The sequence below is a fragment of the Amblyomma mixtum genome, chromosome 7 (genome assembly GCF_055824585.1).
Source record: "Amblyomma mixtum isolate Tamu chromosome 7, ASM5582458v1, whole genome shotgun sequence".
NCBI classification, from domain to species: Eukaryota; Metazoa; Arthropoda; class Arachnida; order Ixodida; family Ixodidae; genus Amblyomma; species Amblyomma mixtum.
Genome location: NC_143018.1, coordinates 63,192,292 through 63,217,255, shown reverse-complemented (window position 1 = coordinate 63,217,255; position 24,964 = coordinate 63,192,292). Strand labels below are relative to the sequence as shown.

The window sequence follows — 24,964 nt, the reverse complement described above, 5'->3', positions numbered from 1 at the left end:
TCCTAACGACCAGCTTGACCAACCTATTACAGAAGCAGAGGTACAGGCTGAACTCCAGACACTTAACACGTCCTCAGTTCCCAGCCCAGACGGGGTACATAACAAAGCTCTCAGGAATCTCGACGCACAATCCATTGCTGCACTTACAGAATACTTTAATGAGTGCTGGCGACTGGGCACCCTCCCACCACAATGGAAAGAGGCGAGAAACATTTTCATACCCAAACCTGGCAAACCTCTGCTTACTTCTAACCTCAGACCCATCTCCCTCACATCTTCTGTTGGCAAACTCATGGAGCATGTACTCCAGCGCAGGCTTTGCCAATACCTAGAAAGCAACAATCTCATGCCCACTGGCATGTTTGGATTTCGACCAGGGCTTTCCACACAGGACGTCTTCTTGCAGCTAAAACATCACATTCTCGACTCACACACCTCCAACACTAAAGCTATCCTAGAGGTGGATCTCACTAAGGCATTTGATAACGTTACACACTCAGCTATCTTAGAAAACCTTACGACCCTGGGAGTCGGCGCCAGGATGTACAACAACATCCGAGACTTCCTCAGCCACCGCACAGCCACGCTTACCTTCGGCGACCACAGCCTACTAGGGATCACGCTGGGAGCACGAGGTACGCCCCAGGGAGCCGTCCTCTCCCCTATTTTATTCAACATAGCACTTCTTAACCTACCACAACAGCTAGCTCAAATTCCCGACATCCATTTCAGCCTCTACGCCGACGACATCACTGTCTGGGCAAACCATGGCAGCGATGCCGAAATAGAAGAACACCTACAATTGGCACTAACCACCATCGACGCATATGTACGGGAGCGTGGCCTAACCTGCTCCCCTTCAAAATCGGAGCTTTTCCTCTACCGGCACAAGCAAGACGATTCAGTCAATGCACCCATCTCCCTCGCCCTAGGTACCCATCCCATCCCACTAGTACACAAAATCCGCGTGCTAGGACTGGCTCTGCACTCCCACGGTGCGCACGGAGAAGTCATAAAGACACTTCAAACACACGCTCAACACACCACTCGACTGATTCGCCGCATAGCCAACCGCGGGGCTGGCCTACGCGAGCGAAACACGACTCGCCTCACCCAGGCTCGCCTCACCCGCCTCACCCATAAGCCGCACAACATATGCCCTTCCATACCTACCCCTCAAACAGAAGGAGAGAGACCGGGTTAATGCGCTCCTACGTAGTTGCACGAGAACGGCTCTACATCTTCCCCCCAGCACATCCAACGACCGACTCCTCAAACTCAGTGTACACAACACCTATGAGGAGCTAAAAGAAGCTACCTTTATGGTAGCTATCTATCCGTCTATCCAGCTCAGAGGCTGGTCGTACTTTATTGTCTCAGTTGAGCCTGACCCCAATTACAGAGCCTACCGAGGGGGTCCCCGTTTCTGCTACCCTCCGCTCTGACCTCAAAGGAACCCCCATCCCCAAGAACATGCACCCTGAGCGAGACAGGGAACGCAGAGTAGCAAGGGCTCGGGCCCTTCACAAACAGTATAGCGAGGACCATGAGGTGGTCTACGTGGACGCAGCGGAATATACGACAGGCTCCCGTATGGCCCTGGCGGTAGCCGACAATAATGCAAAGCTTCTAACCTCCAGCTCTATCATTACCAATTCGACCACAGAGGCAGAAGAGGCAGCCATCGCGCTTGCTCTCATTTCTATATCTGCCACAAAAAATATCTCCGATTCCAAATCTGCAATTTTAAATTATGCCAAGGGCTACATATCCAGCACTGCTGCTCGTTTACTACGTTTCTGGCAGCCCCGGCGCCTCATCACCCTCATCTGGACGCCAGTACTTGCAGGCCTCCCTGGCAACGAGGAGGCTCATTCCCTAGCCCGATGTCTCACATTCCGGGCAGGAGTCGAACCCCCTCTACGAGCCTCGGAGCGCCTGCTCTCCTTCCGTGATATTCTCTCGTACTACCGAGACAAACGAAGGGAATACGCACCCCCAGCACCATCCCTCACCATAGCGCAGGCTGCACATCGGCGACAACTACAAACCCGAACTGCTCCATACCCAATACTGCGCGTGCCCGATACCCAGACCAATTCCCGTCATCATGCAAACTTTGCGGCAAACCAGGAGACTTCTTACACACCCTCCTCACATGCCCCACCTTCCCTCATCCCCCATCACCAACCGCGGCGGAGTCTTACTTGGAGTCCTTGTGACCAGCTCGTCCGCTCAAGACCAGCGCCGGATCATCTCCAGCGCTCACAGAAGGATTGCGCTCCAAGGGCTTACCTTCGCGTTGGAAGGGTGCCTCCCACTCACATTGAGGAGGCATCCAAGTGCCATGTAGGGGGCTTCGCCCCCACCATTTACATCATTGGCAATAAAAGTTTCCACCACCACCTTCTCTCTTTCTTCTTTCACTCCTACCTTCCTCCCTTCCCTTAAGGCGCGGTTCAGGTGTCCGCCGATATATTTGTGACACTGCGCCATTTCCTTTCCTCAAAAAGCAATTTACCAATTAACTGGCGCGCGCTTAGCGCCATGCGGTTCCGTGAAGTCTCTACAAACGTTGAATAAAGCTGTATTTAACTGCGGCTCTTGATGGTATTGCGTGAAACCCACTACTTGTGAAGTCATAACCGCCCTCAGGCTTTGGAAATTGAAGCTGCAATGCAATTAAATTCCATCGTGAATTGTATGCAAAGCGCAGCGTAAATTCACATCTCAATGCATGCGCACTGCTTTACACATTATTCCACAGTAAGAACCCGCGGCGGAATATTTTCCGCCTCTACACGTGTAACAAAGAAAAAGCGTTTCATGGGAGAATACTAGAGATCTGTGTAAAAGTTTGCTCAAATTATATGCGAACTCAGTGTTTATTGGGGCCCTGTGGGCGCCGTATGATCGTTACAAGGGCGCCGTGCATCTCTTCACATTCACGCAAATGACCGCCAAAAAAGTGTGCTCACGATCATGCTTGCCGAAACGTCCAGCACCAGCACCACTCGTTGGGCGAGGCCTTCTTTCTGCTGCGCTTCGTCGAAGGTCACCTTGATTCGTTTTGACATGTCCGGCGTTGAGAGGCTGGAATAAGAAAACAATTTTCATTCGTTCGTTCCTTCGTCCGCTTGCTCACTAGCTCGTTCAATTTATTCGCGAGGATTCTGTATTCATTAGCCTCCAAACGATAATAAGAGCCGGATAAGTCGGGCGGGCACCTTTAGGCTTGGTTTGGTTCATTGGGGTTTACGTCCCAAAGCAACTGAGGCTATAAGGGACGCCGTAGTGAAGGGCTCCGGAAATTTCGACCACCTGGAGTTCTTTAACGTGCACTGACATCGCAGAGTACACGGTCCTCTAGAATTTCGCCTCCATCGAAATCGACACCCACGGCCGGGATCGAACCCCCATTTTTCGGGCCAGTAGCAGAGTGCCATAACCACTTAGCCACCGTGGCGGGGCGGGCGGGCAGTTTTATGAAACAAGTTGTCATAGCCATTGAACTCTCTCTGGATTGGTACTTTCTTTTGCACTGCTATCTTTATTTATTAATTTCCACTAGTATTAGTGGCAAATATACAAGTAGATGGAATGGGTTAGAAAACAGGTGGCTCTAAATAACGACATTTGTTTTATTACCTGCGGCGATTTTCCAGAATACTTAAACAATCGTACATTAAGAGAAAATATTGTTCGAGAGAAGTTTCGCGTACGCCGCTGTATTGTGTAGTTGGGCTAAAATAGTTTAGTGCTTGATCTTTTCTGTTTAAACGAGAGAGCTCCACTCGGCTACCTCACTCGCGTTGTGCCCCGCCGCGGTGGCTCAGTGGTTATGGCGCTCGGCTGCTGACCGGATAGACGCGGGTTCGATCCCGGGTGCGGCGGCTGAATTTCGATGAAGGCGAAATTCTAGCAGCCCGTGTGCTGTGCGATGTAAGTGCACGTTAAAGGACCCCAGGTGGTCGAAATTCCCAGAGTCCTTCACTATGGCGTCCCTCATAGCCTGACTTGCTTCGGGACGTTAAACCCCAACAAACCAAACCAATAAACCAATCACTCGCGTTGTGTCCCGCCTGTTAACAGTGCTGGCTCGCGCCAAGCGCGCTCACAGCAGCTGGACCAATCGGAACGCTGCGCGCGCCGCACATGCTCACATGTGGCCGGTCAAATCATCAGCTTGCAAGCGCTTGTTAGCCGAGTGAGAATCCATTCCGGGCAGCGCTGCTATAGCGAAGGTAAATGAAACGTCGAGTCAGAAGTGATGGGCTCTCGCAGGCTACCATTACCCACACAAGAGGAGCTCCTTTACGAAAATTGGCTGTGGCTTAGCTAAGGTTAAGCCTGGGTAAGCGAAAAGCTCTCGCTGCTGTTACGTTTCGCCTTCGTCGTGAGGAAAAATCGGCTCCGTTGCAGCGGAATGCCGACGAGTCACGAAAGGCACGCGGGGTCAACGCCTGGATTAGCCACGGAAGCGAAGTCAGTAATCCACCCCGCAACTGGCCAGCCCAGCTCTGCAGTGCACCCTCCTCTACAGAAAGAAGTTAGCTGCCACGGTCGGCAGTACTTGACATTCCAAGGGGCCCGGGTGTCAGCTGGGTCCAGTCATCAAGTTTGACAGCAGCGTCCGTCTTCTAGGAAGAAGTTAACAGAGAGTGTTTCTCCTGCACCGCGTGGACTTGCATGTAGCCTGGACCCTGCACGTGCGACGGTTTGGTTTGGTTTATGGGGTTTAACGTCCCAAAGCGACTGAGGCTATGAGAGACGCCGTAGTGAAGGGCTCCGGAAATTTCGACCACCTGGGGTTCTTTAACGTGCACTGACATCGCACAGTACACGGGCCTCTAGAATTTCTCCTCCAAAGAAATTCCAGCCGCCGCGGCCGGGATCGAACCCGCGTCTTTCGGGTCAGCAGCCGAGCACCATAGCCACTGAGCCACCGCGGCGGCGCACGTGCGACCACATGAAAAGCGCGGGAACGCCGCTCTCCGACATTCCGGTGTCTGCGCGACGTAGACGGCACCCTCTACATCTCGACACGTGACGGCGGTGTGTTCCCTAATGAAAGGGTGTGTGATGGGTGCCACAGTGGACTTTTCAGTACACTCCTTCCTCGACAAGCCCGGCCCCCACCTAGGGAGTCCAGGGAAAGGGAACGCTATAAAACTCGGCGCCGAGTACGGCCGAGTAGCTCCTGACAATCGAGTTTATCGCCATGTAGCTTCTCGTCATCAACTCCTTGTTTTCGAGACTCTCTTACTGATACGTTCTCTCAGTTGCTGTTTGTATATAATGTAAATTTACCTGAATAAAGTTCTTCTTGTCTTTCCCGTAACCTCGTCTCCGACCTTCCTCATTCCCCTCTCCGGCACGACCATGCTACCTGATTCGTAACAACTGGTGGCAGCGGTGGGATGCTGCTACCACGACTCGTAACAACTGGTGTCAGCGGTGGGATGCTGCTACCACGACCTGTAATACTGTTTTACAGCCAGCTCCGAAGCTACCACTTCTCGATCGGTGTTTCTGCGCCGTCCAACTGTTGCTTCTTCTTCTTCCATGGCGAGTGTCTGCGCCTGTTCAATGGGCAAGCGCGCTTTATATACTTGTCTCAAATGTGCGCTGCGCACGGCTGCGGCGAAAAGTCGAACGGCGGCGAGGATGGCCGCCTCTTTTATGGCCGCCGCCGCCGCTCACGCGTTCTCGCAACGCCTTGCGAAATAGCCTTCTCCTCTTGGGACGGCGGCGGCGACCGCGCGGCAGCGGCGAAGGGTAAAATGGTGGCGAGGAGAAGAAGCGGCGACGCTCAGACGACGCAGTCAGCGCGCGGCGGCGACGACGGCTGCGGCACCAGCGGCCACGTGCGCTCCGCGTGACGTCGCTCGATTTCGCGCATGCGCAGCTGTGGCTCAAATTTATCAAGGCACACGCCAGACATGGTGTTGACGAGCCTAGTGAAGGTTTTCGCTTCAAAAACGTCGACGCGCCGCCGCCAAGTGCCGCGGAATGCAGTGCAGCGGGACGATTGGAAGCAACAGCGTCCACAGCCGGTTCAGAAAGTTGCCGGCGTCGATGCGCAGCGAAAGCTGAGTAGAAAGGGCGCTTAGAGCAGATGCGAGAAGACCACGATAATGGCGCACCAGCGAAACCACCGATGAACAGCAGGAAGGGCTCGAAAATAGGCTTGAAATTACGCATCGGCGTGCGCCAGAACATTCATTACTGCGGCTTCGATGCCTACTGTGCAGAGAACTATATGCAGAACGGGTTTGGAGTACATTCGAGCATGTGCGAAAGACGTTCGTTTACGTCGGGCCCCACGTGTGCACACGAAAGGTCCATAACGACACTGTAATTATTCTCTGTTCAAAGTTATTTGCGTCATGAGGTCATGACGAAAGCTCTCACGCTACATAGCCAAACAGCTTAGCGGTCTCTAGGAACTTTTTATATTGCTTCCGCATGTTAATTCAATGAACGTGCCTACCTAGGAGTCAAGGACCTTTTCCATCTTCTCAAGAGAGAAAGCAGAAGACATTCCTAAACCACCACATTTTGGGCGAATGCACCATTTCAAGAGGGCTAGCCGGCTCACCCGGTTAGTGTGAAGCTCGACCCTGAAGGTGGCCATGCAAAAACCTATCATAGCGGCAGCCTATGCGAAAATAGAATGACTTGTCCCGAGGCCGTGTTTCAAACCCGAGGCGGCCCGAACAGATAAGCTTCACCGTCCACTGCACGGGAGCACTATATTATCGCCGCAGCCGATCACGCCTGATGTTAAATTGCAACGCACACTCGCGCTGTGCATTGCACATCGTGATCTTCACCAATTTCCATGAAGACCAGGCGTACAATATTTTAAAAAGAACTGCCGAAGACGTCTAAAGCTTCTTCATCACCAAATAAATCTGGCTCTACGGCAGAGTTAATGAAACATTTCTTTGCATTTGTGGTACTACAGTCGGTGCTGATTTCAAACTAATTTCGTCGGCTATGGAATGTCTTAGTGTCGCCAGCGTCGACCTTCGTAGATATGAAGATATCGCCACAGTGGTTCGGCGGATATGCGTGAGGAGTTGACCTCTCAACTGCTAGGTGCAACGAGATCAAGCCTGCCACGAGTGCTACCTTCTCGGGCTACATATAGAGCTGCCCACTCCCTGGCATCGGCGCGCCTACGAGGAGCCGCGCAACAGTTACAGTTCAGGAGATAGGGCTCTCTCTTCCAAACACGACATCAACCTAGTCAGCTCCTACCAGGTGACCTACCCGAGACCATGCCTTCTCGAACACCTCGATGCGCACCTGTATTGTGTTCTCGGTCGAAACGGACTCCTGTCTGCTCCTACGATAATAGAGACGCGCCCGTCTGTTAGAGCTGCGGCCGCCTCGAACATATATCCCGTATTGACCTCGCCGTCTATCTGCGCGCCCTTTAGTCCATGTCAGCATTTGCTCTGCGTGTATAGTAGTAGGTGGTGAAAGTTTCTAGACAAAATGCATTGTTTTAGACCGGCAACGGATGATGTAATCTTTGGCATTGACTTTTTTGGCCAGTGTGGCGCCACACTATACAATGCAGCTGCCGAAATTTATATGCGATGACACATCCGGTCAGCGCAAGTCGAATATCCTCCCTGGAGTCACGAGAACGTGTTTTTCTCACACAAGACGGGGCCCTTCCAGCCCATCCAGCAGCTTTCGTCCCGGTTAAATCTTCCACCATTCGAATGGGGTTTTGGAACACCCTAATTTAACCGGAGATATATACAGTGTAAAAAGAACATATTTGTGCCCATACACTGTAGCGCAGCAAAAGACGAGGACACAACAGAGGAGAGACGAACACCACGACATGCGGTCAGGGCGCAGCGGACTGTTGCACGGTTTTGTGGGTCGTGAACCGAACCACACAACCAGTGCACCTTTCGTCTCGATTTAAACTAGCGAGATCTCACGACTATGTTACCGACACTGTCTCGGCCGTTTCCGATTCTCGCCGACCAGCATCCGAAACATCGGACTATTATTCTCAGCTGCGAGAGACAGCAAAAAAAAATCGCTCCCTTCTCCCGAGCGATGTGCACTGCACGACATAATCGTGCTTCATTGCCACGTGTTCGACATTAGCCACAGCGTGACTCTTTCATCTTTGCCAGCATCTCCTATGGACCGCAAAATTAACACGAGGAATAAATATCCCATTCTTCAGAAACCGTATCGGGTATCTGCGGCTGAGGGCAAAATCATTAACTGTTAGGTCCAAGAGATGCTGCGGGATGGAGTCATTCCGCCGTCTTCCAATTCGTGGGCCGCGCCCATAATACTAGTGAGGAAGAAAGACATCTCACGGTGATTTTGCATCGATTCATCACCATCATCATCAACCTGACTACGCCCACTGCAAGGCAAAGAACTTTCCCATGTCTCTCGAATTCACGGTGTCCTTTGCCAGCTGCGGCCACAGTGTCTCTTCGAACTTCTTCAGCTCATCCATCCACCTAACATTCTGCTGTGTCCTGCTGCGCTTGCTTTCTCTTGGAGTCCAATGCGTTACTCTTAAGGACCATCGGTTATATTGCATTCGCATCACATGCCCTGCCCAAGCCCATTTCTTCCTCTTGATTCCGACTAGGATGTCTCTATCCCGTGTTTGTTCCCTCGCCCACTCTGCCCGCATCCGGTCTGTTAGCATTACACCCATCATTTTTCTTTTTATAGCTCGCTGCGTCCATTATCGTCCCTTAAATGCGATGACAAAGAAAAACGTGTATCAATTACCGCGCATTGATGACGCTGTGGACCGCCTTTACTCGTCGTCATACTGATCACCCTTTGAAATCCGATCTGGGTACTGGATATTACCAGTACATCCTTCACAGAGAGAAAACCACCTTCGTGACTCCCGACGGCTTCTTCATGCCATTCCGCTTGGGCGATGTGAATGCCACATTCGAGCTTTTAATGAATACGGTCCCACGAGGATTAAAATATTATATACGCATGTGCTATTTTCAGGACGTCATCATCTTTAGCAAGACCTTTAAAGAGCACATTGAAAGCCTCGGTATGGTTCTCCACTGCATCAGCAAGGCTGCATTCCTCCTTATTTCTAAGAAGTGCTATTTCGGAGAGCGGCAAACTTTCGTCCTTAGATTCCTCGTGGATGTGGAGGAAATCTGGCCCCATCGACGGACTCTTGGTGACGTTCGGAATTTTGAAGAACCACGAGCCCTGAAAGCCCTTCGGAATTTCCTTGGCCTGTGTTAATATTTGCGCCGCTTTATTACCGATTCCGCGCACCTTGCACACCCTCTCACTTCTCTACAGCGTAAGGACTGCCATTTTGTGTGGAGAGTCGAATGCGGTTCTAACCAGCTGAAATTTGCTGTGGATTCAGAAAACCTTTTCCCCACTTTGATCCCACCGCAGCTACAGAGATCCACAGTGATGCCAGTGGTGTCGGCCTTGTGGCGGTGCTCGTCCAGATTCACAGTGGTGACGAACACGTTACTGCTTGCGCAGTCGTGTGTTAAGGCCGCACTGCGAAAACAGTGGTTTCGTCTGGTTGGCGATCCTGTCACATCGCGTCAACTCGAACAGAAGGGAAACGTGTCGCGGTCTCCCACCAGTCTGTGTTGGCCACATGTGTGGAACTTGTTCAGAAACTCTCTGTCACACCAGAAAAACCACTTCAATCGCGTTCCCCGGCGCTTCTCTGCTCTTGCTCGCGCGCTCTCCTCCGTGCGTATGCACAGGTGAGGAAACAAGAGACGATTTGCGCTGCGTAGCTACTGGTGGTTTTGCAGAATATCGGACAAACTAAGACCGTGCGCGGCGGCTGAGGTTCAGCCTTACTGCTATACTGCACCGTCGATGCGGACTCGGACGACGAGCCGCCACCGCAGAGAAACCACGCTGGATGATCGACGGGCTGCGAAGAGCGCCTGAAAAAGGCGTTTTCGAAAATTTGATGCGGGATAATCAAACACGGGCTACATGCGTCTACATTCTGTGCCCTGTGTCTACCTCTAGGCATTTCGTATTTTGCGCTGCGGTCCCACAAAGCATTATCAAACCCGCCGGTCACTACAAATCACGCCCCCATCTCGGCAGATTCATGTAGTTTGTACCACGTTGTCAGGGTACTAAAAAAATGTAAAATTATACGCATCATTCTAGCAATGAAATGGGAACCCAGCAGAGTTATTCTTTTTGCTGTCCTAAGGAAATAAATGCGGCACTGCTTTCTTGTTCATCTCAAGTTCCAAAATAGCAGGGCCGGTAACTCGCGCTCACCTGTGAAATACGGTACGACCTAGCGATTTCTTGAAACACACATTCCTTCAGACCACGCCATTCATATTTTAGGCCTGTTATATCCCATGGAAAGCTCCTCTCTTCAATCATCGCGATCAGGTCACTTTACTGGTGGCACGAATACGACGGCGTCACGTTCAAGCGAGCAATTGGCACACTCGTATGCCAGCTCCTGCTCAGGCGGTTCTCGCGCGCAAACCCGTCAAGAAACTGCTGGAGCTCGCGGCCGAGGCAGTCCATACGCAAGGTACAAGGCATTCCTTTTAGCTCCCTACAGAGCCGCGTTCGTCAGAAGTGTACGCTTGCTCACAAAAATGCGAAGGGGTTCGTAGGAAACGTGCTTCTCCATGGCAGCCTGATCCGCCAACCGACGGTGGCCACGGCAGCCTTCCCGTCCATATGCGCCTGCCTGCAAGACGCCGTACCGCAGCAGACAGCATTGCGACGAAAGGAGACGCTCTTTTCTGTACGTTGAAAACTACGTTTCCAAAAACGAAAGACACCAAAGCGGTGAATCAACGCAAAATGCTTGCTTTGGTTGGCGGGGTGTCTCTAGGAAATTCGCCCGGCCAACGAACATGGCCTACCGTGTCCACGAACGCTGTTTGTTTATTGTTCCGGTTCCTGAAAGCTGTCATACCGAGGAAACACCGCAGCAATCTGTCTCGCTTCTGTGCCGTTCGTGCAGTGTGACAAGAAGTTGTGGGACAAGTTGGTTAGGCGACTTGTTGACGGCTCGCTTGCGAACGCGTTTAGTTGATGTCGTTGTTGTGTTTCCGCAGTGTGACACGGGCTTTGACAGTTAAAAAAAGTTCGGTGAGAGCAACATAACGACCTCACGTTGCAAGATTTCTTGCTCCGGCCCACACCAGATCACAGTCTACGCTGTTCACCCTAGAGGACGGCATTCTGTGCAAGAACTATTTGCTCTGTGGTGCCTGCATGCTTTTGGTTGCCCAGGAAATTTTCGCAGTGAAATGCTGCACGCCATGCGCGACAACTTCACGTCCGGTCAACATTGGGTTTACCGCCCACTTAGAGCATTCTTGAACGCTTCTATTTACCAGCATGAATAAGACAGTCGCAAGCTGTCCCGAATGTCAACGTCTAAAGCCAAACAGATCCCCTCCTGTGGACCTTCTACACCCGGTCAAGCCACCATCGGCGCCTTTTGAAAAAGTTGGTGTCGACCTGCTTGGCCCCTTTCCCAAGTCTTCGGAAGGACGCCGCTGGGTTGTAGTCTGTGTCGACTATCTGACAAGATACGTGAAAACTTCCGACGCCGCTGGGTTGTAGTCTGTGTCGACTATCTGACAAGATACGTGATAACTGGCGCTCGTGTCAGCGAAATCAAGTAATTTGTCAACTTTTCTGCAGCACTCTCTTATCCTTCATCATGGTGCTACCGCTGTTATCTGCGAGAGTGGCCGGTAGTTAAGTGCTGACGTCGTGGAAGAGCTACAACGGCTGTGCAGATCTAACTACCGCCACTCCACACACTACCACCCACAGACCAACAGCTTTACAGAGTGCACAAGCCGCACCCTCACTAACATGCTGTGCTTGTAGTGGCATCAATCAACGGAACGGGGACGCCCTAATACCATTCGTGACGTACGCGTACAACACCGCGAAGCATGAGGTCACCGAATATTCACCTTTCTAGCTGCTCTACATGAGGATGCCGCGCGCGTTACTGGACACACTCTTTGCCTTCTCCTTTCACGAAGACATTTCCACCTACCACCTATCACGTCGCGCTGAAGAAGTTCGGCGAATAGCCCGCTTGCCCACTTTCTGTTGTCAACTCCGACCGAAAGACCGCTAATGCAAGCGTCACCTTGCGGCAACAACCCCCGAGGAGATTACTTTGGCTCTGGATGCCATTGCGTAAGCGTGGGCTGTGACGTAAGTTTTTCTTTAGGTATTCGGCCCTTACGTCGTTGCGAGTCGCTTGAGCGATGTAAGCTACGTAGCTGCCAAAGTTACCGCAAACGATCGGCGCTCCAGCAAGATCCAAGTTGCCGATGTGGCTCCTCTCAAGCGCTGCCACCATCGGCCACACTGACTGGCGCGAGGACGGGCTTCGTCTGCCACCGAGGAAATTGTCACGCGCCATGCAGCCACCTCGTTAGAATAAAACGAAGCCACGCTTCCACCGTGCGAGAATTATTACAGTAATTATACGGTTAAGTACTTCGACAAGCTCCAATGATATTACTTGTGACCGGCAGCTGCTAGGACCACCCTACTCACTTCTTGAAATCCTCGTGTTTGCTGATTACATCCCAAGTGGACCGCTGATTGCAGAGGTAGTTCTGCTTGTTCGGTGCGAACGGGTTGTGGCGGCGGGGCCCGTCCATGCTGTCGCAGAACTGGCTGATCTGTAACGGGGGAAGAGTCCGTTGATGCACGGCAGCGTGGGTTACAATGTCTCAAAGAAGAAGAAGAGGAGGAGGTAAAAACTTTATGTCTCCGAGATCTTACGCAGCAGAAGCGCAGCATATGAATCTCAGCGGAAAGTGATAATCTCTGAAGCAGAGTGGAAGGGGCACAGGAAAGCAGGCAGGTTATGAAGGAGAGTGCTCCTGTTGCTAACTTGCGCCGAGGGATACAGAGAGAATAAAAAATTCACAGGGACGCCTTATTTCATTATTTGCTGGCAATCCGATAGGTTTAGCCTCGATAGTTTTAGTGCATTTGCCGGAAGTGCCGTCATTTTCGTTCTGGTGACGTCACTTCATGGGCATCCTTTTATTTTTCCAATCTGCAGCGTTTTTCTATTTATGATATCTCTTCTTTACAACCAATGGGAATTCTTCCCTCTGGTGATATCTCTTCCCTCTAGCAAGCAGGGAAATTTTATAACCGATGACGCATATTTATCCCAACGGCTTAGTCACTAATACAAGAATTCGGGCGAGATTTCGGTGCACTCCCTAAAATACAGCTTTTGTGGCGCAAACTGCTTATTAGCAAGACAGAATTCAAGAGGGCACACCTATACCCTGGTGCTATCTTAATATCTTGACATCATGATCACTGTGCAGGCCTCTTAGCCACCGCTAACTTCCTTGATTTGCTTCAGACACTAAACCAGGGTTTGTAAAATAAGCCCTTTCAAAGCGAGCGGGTGATGCCGCACTTCACTACCAGGGTCAGTGAAAAATTCTTACATTGGTGACATAGGGCATGGACATGATGGACGACTGGACAGGGTCATGTATGTCCTGCTGGAAGATGACCTCGCAGTTGCCCTGAAGGCTGCATTTCTTGTCTATCGGGCACAAGTCTCCATCCGACGTTCTCGGAATGAAGACGATAGGGGCTGAGCAAGCATTCAGCTGTACCTGACAAAAGAATTCGCGCGCACGTTCACCAAGTGATGAGCGCATTTGATACGTCAACAGTGCAATGCAAATAAAAACACTTGCGTTCTGATTTCTTTTTCTTCTTCTCATTATTAGCTCTCAATCACTCTTGCAAAGCTCAGCAGTTACTGGTTTGGTTGGCAGGGATCCCTGGCCAGGGAAATAGGTAAACCGATTTGATTGTTGGGTGTGTTTATCTCTCTTCAATTCATCCGTTACAGCTGACAGGTCGTGTACACTGGCCAAGCCGTATAATAACCTTTACTTAGCTATTTTGCTTCCTGAAACGACTGAACTCGTTCTTCACAAAGAGAAAACATCCGTGCACTGTTTTTCTGGCTGTTCTCGTTCTCAGCGACCACACTAGGGGCTTGGCAGCTGCACTACCATCATCATTATCATCAGCAGTAGCCTGCACACGCCCAATACTGCTGCTGGTGCTAGAAGGAATGAGAAATGTTATTTTTCACATCTACAGAATATAGCTGTATCCAGAGAGCAGATTGGGACGTCCTTTCTCAAAGGACGATGCTCCGCTTCATGTCAGAAGGTTTTTCCCCAGGGCACGCGTCTTCATAGAAATAAGCAAGGAAACTGTCTAAATGAACTTATCTTTCATCGCCGCTGCTAAAAGAAACTATAAGCATTCAAACTATGTCATTCTAGGGAGCTATCGGCGCACAAATTTTCGCTACATTGTGGCGGCCTCGAGCTCTGACATACCGAAGCTCTTGGAACTCTCGCCATGTCTCTTCATTGACTGCTAGATGGCGGTGCTTCAAGCGGAGAACTAGTGTTCCTGTATATTCTGGGTAAACACTGCGGAGCTCTAAAGACCTCGCTAGACTCTGTCCGTTTTTGCGTTTTATTAAGGGCGTTTAAATTTATCCCTGGCTCGCGGTCCAAAGCATCGAGCGACGATTGTGACTGTCGAGCAGAACGGCACGCCCACATCAAAAACTACCGTATAAGGACAGCTAGATCAATCCGTATTACATGCAGCTTTATTAAACAAGGTCTAAGACTTCGCCACAAAAACTTTAGGTTTTACAGTCTCAAGTTCTCTATGTTCGTTTTCAACACGAACATCATTAAAGCAAGTATGTCTGGTCGGATTTGTGACAATGCCGGAGTCTCCGGCGCTACTCAAGCAGCGGAAAACTATATCCAATCTTTAGAGACTAGCTCGGTCCTCCACAAAAGAGAACGTGACCATATGCTCGGGATCTCGGCCCTCTGTAAATATCCTACTTCACGCGACAGAGGAAAATCAAGATCTACTGCCTGTTAGGTGCTCGCAATTTTAGCCCCCTTTCAAGAATTAAATTACCGAGTTGGTCACGGAACATTTGTCTTTCAATGTCAAACGTTGCTTGAGGAGAGAGTCTCCTTCTATGTATAGTTGTTTTTCTAGCTGCTCTCAACATCTACTTGTAATCAGTTTTATTACAACTTTCTGACTGTAACCGTAAATCCCTCCCATCTTCGTTTGCCCCATTCAGTATTCACCATATGTCTCACCTTTCCATCGTGGCAATAAGTGAGGGGGTGCCTGCTGTCGTTGCGTCTGCCGTACTCGTCGAACACGCCGTACCTGTAGTGGGCCCACTCGTGCACGAACAAGTACGCTGCGAATGTGTGAGTGTCTTTCTTAACCGCACTTGTAAGAATAAAATGCTGCTAGCTCCCGTTGTCGGCGCCCCGGCGTACCTTGGCGCCAGGACATAGGAGCACGCGGAGCCCAACCTAAACGAACACTGGTGAAACTTTCAGTGCACCCAACCCTGGTGCCTACGTGCCGCGCTGCCATTGGAGTAGCGCATATGTGTCGACAGCAGTGTAGTAATTATCTCTCGGTTGTAAAAGTAGGCGCCCGGCGTGAAGGAAAGCCTGCCCTGCAGCCCCAGAGGCGCTCGCGCAGTCCTGGTGGCACTTGATGAGCTAGGCAAGCGGCCTTGAAAGAAGGACTAGTGGCAGTAATTACGTAAAGCACGCGCCAGCGGCACGGGTTCCCGTGGCGCTAGCCATTATAACGCTCAATGATCAGCTCTGGTTACGCGGGTCGTTACACATAAGAACCCACACACAAAAAAAGCGCAACGCGTTGTCGCGCGCGAAAGATCGATTAGGAAAGAGCAGCGACTGATGTTTGACGCTCCCCAAGACACAAACGCGGCTATCAGCACCTATGAACCCTCATATTATCCGTTACGCCTGCCGTGCAGTACAATTTTTTTTGTTAGAGCGCAGCCCTTGAGCGCCCATTTGTGGGATGAGCCCACGTCGCCGTCGAAGATGAAACTGATCGCTAAAGAACGGAGGGGAAGGGTGGAACGACAGTACCGCCTCTCTCCGTCCTTTATCAACACCGCTTAAGCGGAGGTAGTGTGGCTAGACTGCGGAAAGGGGGCGCTGCACGACATACCCCTAGCTTCACCAATAAAGAACACCCGCACCGACTGCGCACCCTCAAGGGTAACAACCCCGTGCTTGCAGTCAGGCATCTTGGCGGGAATTCAACCATGGTCTTAATACTGTTCGAAAATCCGGAGGTTCCAAAGTGTGTTAAACTCTCGCTTACATGGGAAAGGTGCATACGAGGTATGCAACGCATGTGTACGCTTGGGCCGCCGCGATGATGTCTGCCCGGATGCTGACAGTAAAGTTTCACAGGTTCTTTATCTTCCTCTTTGCACCAGGGGTGCCCCGCGAGAGACGGTTGGTTTCAACTTGATGACTGAAGCTCTTCGCACCAGGGGTGCCCCGTCAGTGACGGTCTATCGATGAGTAGAGATGCAGGGATCAAGGGAAACTTAAAGGTTTATATACATATATTTACAATGCATACACAAGTTAAAGGCACTCGAGACAAATTAAACGGCACAAAGATACAAAACTGCAACAAGTTGGAACTGGCTAACACTAGGGGAGGCCCCTACTCGGCATGGCCGAAGATGCATAGCATCTCACCTTAGCGCAGAACAAACAACAAAAAAGGTGGAACTGGCTAATACTAGGGGAGGCCCCTACTCGGCGTAGCCGAAGATGCGTAGCATCTCACCTTAGCGCAGAACCCTGCTTCCGGCTCCGGGACCCGGTTTTAAAGCCCTAAAGGCCCGGCCCACATTCCGTAGCTTCCAATCATGTTGCGGTCTTAACATCATTGGTTCATCCAGGGCATAGCCAGCCCTCCAGCTTTCGTAAGGTAGAGCACTGTCTCCACCACAAAATAAAAACAAACACAAATAGACATTCGTGCCAGCACGTGCGCGAATCGGTACCGCGGAGAGGGGTGGACACCCGTACTTCTTGGCGCGTTCGCGAGCCGCCGCGTTCCAAATAGGAGACGCTTCGCTTTGAGCGCCCCCAGCCGCGTTCCGATGACCCCGCGTACACTAAGCCGGTCGTGACGTATACTAACGATCCCTTACACTGACAACGTCAAGTGTCGAAGATGTGGAGTGGAGCTCCCGGAGTAGGGCCATACTTGGGCAGCGAAGCGTAAGCTGCGCGGCAAAAATCACCCGCTCGGAGACTAGGAATGCAGGGAAATCTACAGGGCTACCTATCTGACCAAAAAACGGCAGTGGGAGCGGAAAATGGCCTATCAACAGAAACAGCAAGGCGAGCGGCAGCAAAAATCTGATGCAATAGCCGCAGGCGCTGGCAGAGGACGCTCAATGGTCAGAGGGCGGGACGCCCGAGGTCGGGGCGGGGATTCCCGAGCTGGGAGCGGAAACTTTCGAGCGCTCGTCCAACAGTACGTCGAACAGAAAATTCAGAAACCTTTCTCCATAGCCCTGCAGGAAACGGGCAAGGTAGTTGTTAATTTTCGGGGTATGAAGCGTTTGCTAGCGACCGCGGGGAAGAATCCCGGGTTACTACATTTGTTAAAAGGAATGGCGGCAATCGCGCACGAAATCAGTTCTCGTAACGATGAGGCGGTTCTCGTCGAAATTTTCACGGGTAGGAAGGAGGAGCCCATTATTTTCCTCCTTAACATTTTGCAGTAGCCCTAAGCAGCCAAAGGTTAGCTAGGGCCCTCTTTCCCAAAGCGATCAAGGCGGCAGGAACCAATCCATTGTTAATTCTACCAGGTTTTAATGAAGCCCACCAAGAGTGGGGATAATACAGGCATGACCCGAAAGGAAGGCACCTGCGGGAAGTCTTTCACGAACTGAGCCTCAACCGGCAAATAGACCCAGGCTGTCCAACCAGAATGGGCAACAGCGTTAGCGTTGACAATACACTGGATCTAATGAGCACCTAAAACGTGGAAGAGATCAGCTGGAGAAACACGGAGCTCAACTTTGGGAGCGATCGCTGCGTACAAAGACGCGGAGAGAAACAAGCGTAACTGAACGGGATATATTGAGGCAAATCAAGGAAACTTTCGATGTAGAGGGGGAGATTGAGAATATTGATGAATGGGTGGAGGCCCTTATGCGCCACGTTAGAACCGCAACCACGACCCTACAGGAAGATGACGCCCCGGCGACCGCCAACAGCAAACTCCTGCACATGCGGAAACCTTAACGGAGTATGAAAAAGCGTCTCCGCACACAAAGATGGAACTGAAATTGGAGGCCAAGAATAGCCAGGCATGATAAGGAAATTGAGAATTACGCAATTGAGCTTTCCGAGCAAAACTGATGCTGTAGGTGTGATTAAATGGAAGGCAACACGAGACTTTAAAAGACTCGAAGCCAGCTGCGCCATCTAGCTGGGCCACGATAGTTCAAAAGCGCAATCGGGAACTAGTCTAGGCAAAGGCCAGATCGCGTTCGAGGGGTAGACGCGGAGCTCGTGGCAAAATTAGTGGACACCTACGTCGGCGACACAGCCCTCCTCCTCCCACGATACGAGGACCCTGATCGAGACTCACGATGCGCCCATCAAGGAGATGGAGGCCAAGGCTGAAATTTTGGTTTAAAGACGTCATCGGCCCCTGGTACTAACGGGGCTACAAGCAAAATATTTAAGAATCTGGACTATGTGTCTATAACGGCGCTCGCCGAATGCATGCAGAAGGGCTGGAGTAGCGGCAGTATCCCTCCACAATGAAAAACTGCAAACATGGTGCTAGTCCCTAAACCAGCCAACCCGCACAAACTGGAAAATCTCAGACCGATTTCCCTAACTTCGTGCATAGGAAAGCTCATGCAACGCGTGATTCCGGCCACACTGACGCACTTCATGCAACAGAACGACCTATGGCCGCACGAGATGGTCGGATTCCGGCCGGACTTGTGCACGCAGGACGTGATGCTTCGTTTGCAACACGTCATTATAAATTCCAGATCTAAAGTTGCGAAGGTAATTCTAGGTTTAGATGTAACAAAAGCCTTTGAAAATGTTAAGCATGCTGTGATCCTTGCAGGGCTTCAAGAGATAGGAGTCGGCGGGAGGGCGTATAATCACATCCAGGATTGCTTTTCAAACAGGACGACGCTGAAACTAAATTTTCAGGACCTAGAAACCCCCCCGGTTCACCTGGGAAGTAAGGTATACGCCGCAGGGCTCGGTGCTCTCCCCCTTTATTTTTAGCGTGGCGATCAGGGGCCTGCGCGCCTACCTCAGGGACATAAAAGGCCTAAATTTTAGCATATACGCGGATGGCATTTGCACATGGATGAACAGCGGCAGTTACGGTTGCATAGAACAGCGATTTCAGGTGGCGGCGGACACTAGTGTCCTACGCGGCCTAAAGGGGCCTTGCGTGTTCCCCGCAAAAAAATCTGAACTCTTCAGATGAAATCCGAAACCGCTGCTGTGCAAGAGCGACTGAAATTTCGAAATTAAGGTTGAGGGCAAAACCATGCCCAAAGCTGATCAGATGAGGATCCTAGGTCTCTTTTCCAAAAGGACAAACATAACGAAGAAACTATCAAGAAGCTCAGCGACTATGCTGCGCAGGTAACAATGATCTTCAGGGGTGGTCGCGCTCAAGGGTTGCCTCCTGAGCACTCACGGTGCGCTTACCTTCTTTTTCCCGTTCAGACTCTCTCCAGATTCTCTCTACTACCGTAACAGCGACGTTTTAACCCTTTATTCTTCACCCCTCTCCCTGTCTGCCATCGCATTAAAGGAAACCATCATCACATCCTATTCGAGTGCCCAGAGGGCCAACCCCCTCATCGCCTCCATTTCCCAAACCAAAGTCAGCAGGAGACTGCGCTGCTCAACTCTCAGCCGGAGGTACAACTCCGGATTGTGTGTTGGGCTCTGGAGGTCGCGAAAAGCATGAATTCAAGCCACCCAGCGCAGTCGAGAGAACCCACGCGCTTGTCTAAACATCAACCCTAACCTCTACCCCTAACCCCTTTGTCATATGACAAAAGTTTGTTGCTTCTCGTCCTTCTCCCTGGCCCAAGTCCCGAATTCTCCTTGCTGCGCGAAAAGACAGGCTCCCACTCGGCTTTCTTGCCAGTAATGACTGTTGTCGTAAAGGAATTAAAAGCGAAAATATTGAGCAGGAAATTACTTGATATACCTGGATTAAGCGAGCTCCTGGCCGTAGAGTTGTTAAGTAAAGACAGGAATCCTGGAGTAAGCTGGATGAATTCTCCTGGCTGGCCGCACTGCATCGACTGTTTTGTGAACGGCCCGTCGCTGTTCTGCTCCGTGGGCATGTCAACACGGACGTCGCTCCTGTAGAAGGCGCTGGACGAAAGTGTCCGGGCACTCTTTCTTTTTGGCCACGTCTTCGGAACCTCGATGGTGACGTGTTTGAAGTACATGCGTCCATTCGTTGCATTGTGAAGGAACTCGGAGGAGGATTGGAGTAGTACCTGCGCATTTTCATCACCGTTTGCACAATCTGCGCTCATCTCGTCTGAAGAAATTAAACGTGAAACTGTCCGTGGTTGCTAAGCAGATAGGCTCCTAGTGCCTTTCGCTTTCTAGGGGCGTGGCACGCGCCATACTTCTACATATTCCTTATCTTTCCTTTGTTGCTATTTTTTCTATCTACCTCATTTGTACATCAGTTGCCTGGCCTGAAACGCCTGTTACCTTGACCAGTATTACTGAGTGAAGGGCCCGAGGTAAGTAACGCAGTTGTCGAACAAGGGCGTAATAACTATTCTTAAACACTGGTGAGCAGCCGTTAGACATTAGCCTTATTGCTCTGATTACACTCGTACAGTTATAAAAATACTTATTTATGACTTATTTACTCCTAATCGTGGCTTATTTAGTACAATTTACTTATTTAGTCATAATACACGTACATATGACTAACTTATGTATGCTTATGACTCATTTATTCGCGCCATACGCACGATTACAAAAAAGTGGGGGAGGTCATACAAGATGCAAGAAATAAAGCAATTCCAATGACGACGTAAGCTCCACCTTTTAATTAACATTAACGCAATATGAAAAAAAAAGAGTATCCTATTCTTGAACAGCATCCGAAAAAAAGAGAAGTTCAACAAATCCGTTCTAATTTCTAGCTCCACTCGCGTACATTATGGTCGGTGGCTCAGTGATTACGGCGCTCGGTTGCTGGCCCGAAAGACGGGGGTTCTATCCCGACCGCTGCCGAATTTCGATGCAGGCGAAATTCTAGAGACCCGTGTACTGTGCGCTGTTAGTGCACGATAAAGAACCCCACGTAGTGAAAATTATTACGGTTCTTTCACTGCGGCGTCCCTGATAGCCTGAGTCATTTCGGGACCTGAAACGTTTATAAACCAAACCATGATCAAGGGGGGCTGAAAAAACTATTTCTGTTTAGAACAGGAATTCTATTAGACAAATATCATAAAAATTTATGAACATTGACCTTGTCCTCACTAAGAGGCTGCCATTCAAATACCTGCTGTTATCTAGCATGTGTTCGCTTGCATTAATTTTCAGATACGTAGGGGGCGGCCGCGCCTAATCGTTTATAGTTTAGTTTTCAACACTTGTAGGAGCATAACGTGCTGTGCAAGGAAATTCCCAGTGGAGAAAGAGTTTTGCTGCAGTAAATACTTGGAATCATGTGGAAAGACACCAGTATTACGAAGAAGAAAACTAAAAATTTTCCATCTTCGCCAGAAACATTATCAACCCCCGATGCCAATAAAGTTTTGAAAAGCACGCCAAAATCATTACACTAAGCAACAGTTTGCAATCAGCGCCAGTTTTTATTGCAGGCAGAGTGAATCAGGTACGTGCTTCTCTCACAATAACACATGAGCACTGTTTTCGGCAAGTTTACTTTCGTAATCCACTGTTTACGCCGCAGGTTCAGTGTATCTAGGTCTTGCTGTAAAGGAACTGAAACTTGGCTATTTTTCACTTTTCTATGCACGAAATAATCATCGGTGAATAATCCCACGCTAGAATTAATTTTTTCTTGTATAAATATAATAATATATACGCCAGGAAAGCTAAATTAGCTCCATTTATAAAAGAGCGATTTCAGCAGCAATTGCGCTACGCCACCGCCGCCGCGATGCACTCTGGGAGTTGTGGTACTCCGGCCGACGGCCGCGTCGCCGGGGTGCGTGGCGCACGCGCGAGAAGCATTCCTGTTTGCGTCGTCCCGCAATGTTTCTGTTCATGAATGCTGGGTTTGTGGGAGAAGTGGTCTCAACTGGGGGGTGTCACGAGCTCCGAAAACTGCGCGAAGCAGGGGGTCTACTGATACCTTAAGATGCCATGCTAGCGATAGTGCGTTCTCTATTTAATGGAATGACAATGCGAGGCTTTAGAACCACAGAAGTGTGGAATAATTCCTGAATTTTCGTTGCACATTGATCGTTGAGCATGCGCGATATCGCGATTTCAGCAACGTGTCATTGATGCCGGGATATCACCCACATTTTGCTCAGTATTTTCGAGAAAAAAACCCATCTGGTGTTTATGCATCAGTAAACGTGCCCAGACTCGTACTATGAAAATACCGAGTGAGTCGCACAACAGGTGCCAGAGCAGCAAAAGTTACATTATCCTAATTCAAAGAGTAATTAGTGTCGCAAGAATCAGAATACGACTATAGATTACGAAATTGAAAGCTATTCCACCCTGATTTAGCAAATCGAAGCCCCTCCGACTGGCTTCTCCTTTTTTTTTACTTCGGACTGAGCACAAGCATTTCTCACAACTCCATTTAGAAAAATGACATAGCTCGCTCTTACTGCTCAGCTTTCCTGTTGGTGACCCACCGAGCACGTCGTGAATACATTTATGTTTCTACGTGAATATAAAACAACTACCGCATGGCCAGTTTTGAAACAAGGATAATGACGAAAAATAAAGACAACAAACGCAGCGTGACACGTGTATAGCTGATGCCTAGATGAATACTGCGAATACTTAAAGCAAAATGAGGGGGCGAAAAATGTCAACACTGTATGAAGACGTTAGAAGGCGTGCATTGCTATGCGTTGAAATGCATTGCTGGCAACATGAACTAAAGGGACGGACAAGCGCGTCTTCATCGTCAACTGCAAAATTTTCAAAAGCAAGGTTCGACTAACAAGCGCAGCGTCGCCGACGCGGTACTACACTTCATGCAAGCTATCTGCATTTACACATCTCTCTTGAATCCTGTCAAATACGGTGGATTTCTGTCCACAAGTCAGCACGTGATACTAACTATGTGCATTGACTGGAACATGCCCCTACTATCTGCCAGCATCCTCAGTAACTTCAGATGACATAGCACTTGCTTCGACTCACGATGGTCTGAAGTTCGTGGTCCGTACAGCTCGAACTTCAAATACCGAAATTGAGAAACACTGCGTGGGATTCCTTTCAGTTGATATCATCACGCTGTATTCGTCCATTGGAAATTTAAACGCGTTTCACCCACTCACTTCTAGGAAACGGCACAGCAGATTGCCCTTGTGATTACACATAGGAGGCAATAGGAGGTGTGCATTTCATTGCCTTCACACGACGCCGCTACGAGAGTGCATTCTGCCTTTTGTTCTGCCTTTTAGTTTCCCTTTACACTTATTCTGATCGCTCTTTAGCCCTATGCCAAGAACAATGCGCCGTGAAGAAACGCTCCAATATGACAAAGGACGGGAGGGGGGGGGGGGGGGACCCTGCTTACCTTGATGTTGTCAATGATAGTCTCGTCCTGAGTAACTCTTTCGCTGATGGATACCAACAGTTCCTTATAGCCTCCATCCGAGGTGTCGATGTCGACCGATGCCGCAGGTCTTAGCAAAAGCAGCAGAACGGCCGTAAAAGAGATCATCCCGTCCATTTCGACGTCGCTCTCAGTAGGCCTGGGAGGCAGAAAAAAGAAATTATTAAATGCGGAACAACCACAGTGGACTAAAGTGGCGGTTTGGGCTTGTTGGTCAGTGATCATGGTTAAAGAATGCAGAGCGGAAAGACAAGGACAAATGAAGAAGTGGACAGGACTGGCGCTGTTAACGAAGAAGTGGACAGGACTGGCGCTGTTAACAAAGAAGTGGATAGGACTGGCGCCGGTCCTGTCCACTTCTTCTTTTGTCCTTGTCTTTTCGCGCGGCATTCTTTAACCATAACCACAGTGGTCCTGTTGGAACTGTGTAGCAGTGTTGTAAAAACAGGGAAAGAGAGTCCTGAATTTTGGTTTTGTTCTAGACAGGTGTGCCAAACGACGTTCTTTTGCGCTCCGTACCAGGCATGATTAAAAAAACGCAATGCCAAAAAAAAGCTGAATAAGCTTTTGCCTCAATGTATTCCTCTTGCATGAGAATCGAAGTTTACTTTCCTGAATTTGTGCTCATCGCTTCCCATGTACCACTTGCTACAAAGCTGTGCATAAGACACTTTACTGACGTAAGTGTGAAGGCCTGAGCGATGTATACTCTTGCCACACTCAGAATTCCCGGATTTATCCATCGTTTTTTCTTATTGTTCTTCTCTCTCTGCATCAAATAAGCGTAAGTGATTGTGTTGCATTTTTTTTTTTACTGGGGATTTACGTACCTTTCAGATACGATTTAAGGCACGTACCTTTTTGAACAGAAGCCGTCAAATAGTTATATTTTAAAATACCAGCTCCCGCCATCTATATTAAAGGCTGCCTGATGCTACCATGCGCTTTATCAAACTATCGAAGAGCTTCGGAAAAGTTTTTTTTCCTTAATTTCAGCCACTACGCATTTCGCAGCTAAATGAACAGGTTTGACAAGATAACGCGAACTTTGTTTAATAATCGCCTGTAGACACTGTTATCGATGGCTGGGTGCTTGCTGTCGTCTCAATATTAAAATTGTTGATCAAGAATTGTTGCATCATTTCATGGCTATTGATTTCCAACGGTGAGT

At 49.8% G+C, this 24,964-nt stretch overlaps 1 protein-coding gene across 1 annotated transcript in view; it reads right to left on the bottom strand.

The window, feature by feature from the left end:
* Positions 1-23,926, bottom strand: part of LOC149336292 (calcium-activated chloride channel regulator 1-like) — a 91,674-nt gene extending 67,748 nt beyond the window's left edge. Inside the window, exons 1-6 of the mRNA XM_089554107.1 lie at positions 23,755-23,926; positions 20,194-20,491; positions 15,222-15,328; positions 13,506-13,679; positions 12,586-12,713; positions 2,982-3,093 (exon numbers count right to left, since the gene is read on the bottom strand). Of these exons, the coding sequence (XP_089410233.1) occupies positions 2,982-3,093; positions 12,586-12,713; positions 13,506-13,679; positions 15,222-15,328; positions 20,194-20,491; positions 23,755-23,910 (975 nt within the window). The 5' untranslated portion in view covers positions 23,911-23,926. The remainder of the gene's footprint in view (positions 1-2,981; positions 3,094-12,585; positions 12,714-13,505; positions 13,680-15,221; positions 15,329-20,193; positions 20,492-23,754) is intronic.
* Between the last annotated feature and the right edge of the window lie 1,038 nt (positions 23,927-24,964).